Source organism: Amblyomma mixtum, chromosome 1 (assembly GCF_055824585.1).
Source record: "Amblyomma mixtum isolate Tamu chromosome 1, ASM5582458v1, whole genome shotgun sequence".
In the NCBI taxonomy this organism is placed as follows: Eukaryota; Metazoa; Arthropoda; class Arachnida; order Ixodida; family Ixodidae; genus Amblyomma; species Amblyomma mixtum.
In genome coordinates, this window is record NC_143012.1 from 13,121,131 (window position 1) to 13,127,130 (window position 6,000).

The window sequence follows — 6,000 nt, forward strand, 5'->3', positions numbered from 1 at the left end:
GTGTCGAACATTCTAGAGAGTTACATCACTTGTCAGGTGAGTGACAGGACACGATGGATGGCGTTAGAACAATGGTAAAGACGAATTCTAGTGAATCTTTCTAGTCAGACCAGGTAAAAAATAAAACCGAGTAGGAAATTGGTCGCGTTGGGGGAATCGAACCAGGGTCTCAGGAATGCGAGACGAGCACGCTAAACACTCCGCCATGCCAGCTCGATGGTTGGAATGAACAAAGGCGCGTCTAGCTAATACGGCGTCTTCGTTCACTCCCATCTTCCTCCATTCCCTTACGGCGAGGTTCAGGTGTCCACCGAGATATGCGAGACAGATACATTTCTTTTCCTCAAAAATTGCTGGGGCTTAGCTTTGGTTAAGCCTAGGTAATTGCTAAACCAATATCCCCTTGGCTACGCTATGTGTTTCGCTTATGGGGGGTGCACATTGCTAATGTCCGTGTGTATACTCAAGAAATGAAAGGCCATATTTAGACATTTAAACGGTAACACAACACAAGAATCTTGACTCGCGTCCGAAGTCTTCCAGCAGGCGCTGCTTTTCTCTGCACCCGATAGCCACCATAGCGCCTTGTCTGTGGATGACGTCATACCACACGCTGCAACACACATCCATCACCGCAGCAAGGCCTGCAAGCTCTTGTAACTTGTATGACGTTAGCGCTAACGCATGCAGCCCACATCAACGTTACTAGATTGCTCCACATCTCTCTCATCACCACATACCTATAAGCGCGATTCAGGCGTCCAATAACCAAGGGAGCCAGTCATGCGCAATTCCTTTCTTTAAAATCATTGGAGTGTAAAAGTTACCTACGCCAACGCCAATGAACACAATGAATGCCGACGGGCTATGGCTTCAGTGCCGCGTTTCTGGCACAACGTTGTCAATGCCAATGCTGCATGCAGCGCACATCTGTCGCTACCGCCTCGTATCTTAAAGCACGACTGTGGTGTCCACTGTCCAAGAGGGCAGTTATGCGCCTTTCCTTTGCTTTCCAAGCTCCCACTTCATTGGTTTTGCAGCTTAAAGCGCGACTGAGGTGTGCACTGTCCCAGGGAGCCAGTATATATGCACCTTTCTTTTGCTTTCGAAGCTCAAGGTCATTTGAAGGTGAAAACTAGGTGCCCGGCGATCGAAGCACGAGGTCCCGTAGTGAAGCTTTTGCTTTAATAGCGCTAACATGCGTCGGGCCCGGAATGGGAGTTTCATATATGCAAGGCTTGCGTATTATTTTGAAGCCCGGCGTATGGACCGATTTTGGGACCAGTTCTGATCTTTCAGAATTCCTCAACCTAAGTACCAGTGGAAGCGCTCGCAGCATAACCAGGTACCTAAACTTTGCGTTTATAAGCTCCGAGAGGTCACTTGGGAGTTGTGCAGAACTGGAGAGCCCAAGTCACACTTGCCATCATGTCACAGACGCAATGCATCAATGTGAAAAGTCCTATATTTTCAGCGCGTACGTAGGCTACACAGAAACTAAAGGTTACCGCCAGATATATATATATACATAAAAAATACCTTAATACAAGGTATGAGGCATAGAAGCATGATGCAAGTACAATGTAAAAAGTTCTCGAAAGGTAGGGAAGCAGTGTCAGTGCACAACGGCCACGAGTGTCAACTCTTAACTGCGGTGAATGTGTAGGCTTTGCGCAGACATAAATGCACACGTTGAATTGAAACGGATGCAACATTCACATACATCACACATATTCCGAGAAACACTTTTCTGCTCTGTTCATCGGTCAGTTATTCGCATCATCGTCAACGCAGCACCACACGCACACCATATGGTCGCATATTACTAGCAATCCGAGGTCCAGTTCACGCAATAGAAACGCGAAAAGTAAAGGTCAACTAAAATACAAAAGGTGAGGATAAAGTATGGTAAATTGGACTTCAAAAGATTAACACTAAAGGACAAGTAAACGAATAGACTTGGCACCAGATCGCTACCAAGAAAAAAAAAGGGCGTCTGACATATACAGAGAAGAACGGATCGTTTGCTTTAAATGTGCGTGCTTGAGGATGGTGCGTGAGTATCCTGAAGCCGGTGTTATGCACTTGGATCTCTCGCCTCACGCATTCATGGGTCCAGAACAGCAACATTACAGCGTCCAATCGTAGCGTCAGTCCACTAACGGGATATCAGGTGCTCGCAGGTGTGATGGTCCGTTGCTTGTCGGTGGTCTCGGGTGCACTCCAGTGTCCACGGATGGGTTCGGACCACGACCGCGAGCCCGCCCGTCCTGCTTCGGTCGATCGATTCGTCGCTGCCCGCTGCGACGCATCAGTGTGCACGGCCCATTGCTCTCTGACACCATATGATCTTGGGCATTGCAGCCAAAGGCCTGAGCGAATTCGTTAATATGCCTAAGGGGGACGTTGACCTTGTATTCTGGAGTCATTGACGGCTTGTGAAAAGCTGGATCGGCTGACTCGCAGTTGTCCAACGCGAAGTATATGAAGTACAACTGCTTGGCAGTGAACTCTTCGAGGCCAGCAAGCCGCAGGTCGTAATTCCACATTCGCTGGAGCGGGAAGAGTTCCTCGAAGGCCCTCGTCGCTAGAAGCAGAGCGGACGTGCGGTCGAGGAAAGCCCGGCGCAGATTCATCACGCCCTGGCTGGTCGCCGATGCACCGATGGTAGCGAGGCTGGACTTTGCGTCTTCGTCGAAGCAGCTCATCAAAGCGGACAGCCTGCGCCGACTCTCGTCCGTGAAGCTCAGCGAAACGTCTCGCTCGTACGGGTCTTCGTGCAAGAGCTGTACCAGAGCCCGGTAGAAGCGGACGGCGACGCGTGCCAGGTGGAACACGAAGGACGAGCTGTTGCTCGGCACGGACGCGTTCACCAGGGCCGCCGGGACATGGATGATCTTCAGCGAGCGTCGGAACGAGGGCACCGTAGAGAACTCGGAACCTGCGGCGTGCAGACTGAGTAGCGTTCCGTCACCCTGTAGCCTCTGCCACTTCAGCGCTTGTTGACGCCGGGAAATGTTCGCGAAGAATAGGAACGCACTCTCCGTACTCAGCCGGTCTGATGGTGCGCAGGATTTCTGCTGATCGCTGGAAGACGGGCCGAATCGCGTCAAGGCATGCCGCTTGACTCGGTAGCGTATGAGCAGCGACGACAGCTCGTTGAGCCAAGGGAAGTCCGCAAGGTGCCTCAGGAACACGGACTCCAGCTCGGACAGCCATTCGCGCGTTGGGACTTCCTGGCCCATGGAATGCCGCCATATCAGGGCTGCCTTTGCGAAGCAGCCGGGCAGCACGGATTCCACGAGCCGTGCGCACAGGAGCGTGTTGTCCTCGGAGTTGCCGACTGTGTGGCCTAGCAGGCTTTCGGCGAACAGGGCTCGCAGACTGCGCAGGTCGCCAGGTAGAAGCGGCGCCATGCGGACGAGCGCGAGGAAGCCAAAGTAGTTCAGCGCGTCCAAGGGCGGCACAGACTGCAGAGTGTCTTCGAGCTGGCGTGCCAGGTGCGGGGCTGAGCGCAGGACCACATGATCGTCTTCTTGCGCTCGGGCATTGAGCAGAACGGTCAGGAACGCACGTAACCCCAAGTTAAGATCCCTAAAACGAACAACATTGACGCTGTCGTTTTCGTACCTCGTGCGGCAGACAGCTGCAATGGAAGTGCATGCTGCTAGCAGTCGGTCTTCTAGACCGTCAGCAGAAGAAACGCCCAGTTGTGCGACACTTTCGCGGACAGCTGCCTTGAAGAGCCCCCCAGCTTCTTCACTCTCCTGGTTGATATCGGCGCACAGACATCGCGGTTTCGATAGCTCCACCACTGTAGCGGCCATATTGTCGGGGTCGGCACCGACGCTGGGTTGAACAATCGTTGCCAAATCCAAGTCCCGGCTCAGCTCAGCAGCAAAAAGCCACACGGAAATGATACCGTCTTGCGCTTGATCTGTTCGGGGCCATTTCTCTATTTTCCACTGGGAGAACAGCGCGTTGACGGCCTCCTTGTAGCCGGTGGTGGAACGACCTCTGTCAGTGCAGGCGGCGTAGAGGTTTGCTGCTACCTGCATGTCTCGCCCACTCGCTTTGTTCACAACGTCGAGCAGGTGGCGCGCTAGGGTGTCCTGGAGCAGGGTGTCTTGCGAAACCAGCGACCCTGTGCTGAAAGGTTGCGCGGGATGGTCTTTCGTCCAAACGTCGCAGACATGCTTGTAGAAGTTGTCGCATGGGCGCGATTCGTGGCTCAGGAGTTTCGCAACGTATGACGCCTCCCGTCTGCAGTGCTCCGTGGAGCAGTAATACACTCTCGCTGGCTTTAATGTAGGAACGACTGCTGGAGGTTGCCGCATGTATTCTTCGGGAGGTGTGGTGTCATCAGCCCGCATGGTTTCGCTTAACGGCTGCGGTTCATTGGGAGGAAGGGGCTTCGGCTTGAGCACAATGACGTAATATATCGTGATCACACAGACGACCCCGGTGATTATGGCGGCCACACATGAAAGGAGACACCAGAAAGCCATCAAGGATTGTCCTGCGTTGTCCGAGTTGTCGCTCGTTTTACTGTGCCCTTTCCTTCTAGTCGATCTACTTGAACGCGAATGTCTTTCCCGGGACCCGCTGCGTGTTCCGCGGTCTCTTCTTCGTCGCGATTTTCCATGGGTAGAGTGCCGATGATGCCGCCTTCTCCCGTGCTTCCTTTTTCCTGACGACGTTCGATGTTCTGATCTTGTAATGCTTGAAGATTCTTCGGCGCGCTTACTTCTGGATCTTCTGCTGCGCCTACTACTAGATCGGCTGCCCCGCCTCTTCTTGGACCGTTCTTTTCTTTCTGATGATCTGCTTCTGCTCCTTGAGTGGCTGGAGCGACTTCGCGATCTTCTACCACTTGCCCTTCTGGACTCCCTGCTATGACTGCTTTCTGACCTTGTCTTGCTATGCGAGCTCGTTTTTGTAATAGTGAGATCGCGGCTTTTATCGGGGCTGCTGATATCGGGACTTCTTTCAGAGCTTTTCCGTTTGTGGCTTCTGCTCCTGTGAGTTCTCTTGGAGCTCTTCTCAGGACTTCTGCTTCTATGTTTATGGCGCCTTCTCTTAGACCTGCTTCGGGAGCTCCTGCTGCGGGATCGTTCGCTCCTATGAGACCGTTCGCTCCTATGAGAACGTTCGCTCCTGTGAGACCGTTCGCTCCTATGAGAACGCTCGCTCCTGTGAGACCGTTCGCTCCTATGGGACCGTTCGCCGCTATGGGACCGTTCACCTCTATGGGACCTTCTACCTGGGCTTCTCGATCGCCTGGACCTAGCGGATTCGGATTTTTCTAGTACCTGCGACAGGCTAGAAGTACCTGGACTTCTCGGGCTTCTAGTCCTTTCGCTTTCCGACCTGCTTCTCTTAGACCGCCTGTGTCTGGACCTGCTTCTTTTAGACCTTTTGGAATGGCTTCTGTGCTTGGAACGGTGCCTTTTTTTGTGCTTTCTGTGGTGTTTGTGGCGTCCCGACTTCCGCATGGAAGATTCTGGGCTTAATGAGTCAGTGGGACTGAATGAACTTTCCCGGCCAGAGGGACTTGCAAGGTCTGAATGACTGGCTGGACTTAAGGGACTCATAGGGCTAGCAATATCTTCGCCTCTATGATGGCCTCCGTGTTTGTGATGATGTCCGTGTTTGTGATGGTGTCCGTGTTTGTGATGGTCTCCATGTCTGTGATGATCTCCGTGTTTGTGATGATGCCTGTGGCCCGAGTGTCCCCGGTGCCCACTGCCGCTTCGGTGGCTTCGTTTACTCCTGTGGCTCCTGTGACTCCTGAGATGTTCATGCTCGTGGTTTCTGTGCCCTCTTCGATGGCCATGGCTTCTGGACCTGCGGTGTTTATCCTCTCGTTCGCGTCTCTCGCGGCTTGAACGCTCCCAGGAACCTCCGCTGCCCACTCTCTGATAAGGCTGACTTGCAGTTCTACTCGTATCGACGGAGAACCCTGTGTAGTCTGGCCCCCTCGCGGACGTTGAAAATGAA

The 6,000-nt window shown here is 53.1% G+C and overlaps 1 protein-coding gene across 1 annotated transcript; it reads right to left on the bottom strand.

The window, feature by feature from the left end:
- Window positions 1-1,687: 1,687 nt before the first annotated feature.
- LOC149365503 (uncharacterized) lies at window positions 1,688-4,404 on the bottom strand. Its single transcript, XM_089585365.1, has one exon. The coding sequence runs from the start codon at window positions 4,371-4,373 to the stop codon at window positions 2,151-2,153; it is 2,223 nt and encodes a 740-aa protein (XP_089441491.1). The 5' UTR covers window positions 4,374-4,404; the 3' UTR covers window positions 1,688-2,150.
- Between the last annotated feature and the right edge of the window lie 1,596 nt (window positions 4,405-6,000).

Excerpts from the sequence above, each read along its gene's own strand:
- LOC149365503 (XM_089585365.1), bottom strand. The coding sequence starts at position 4,373 with ATGCGGGCTGATGACACCACACCTCCCGAAGAATACATGCGGCAACCT.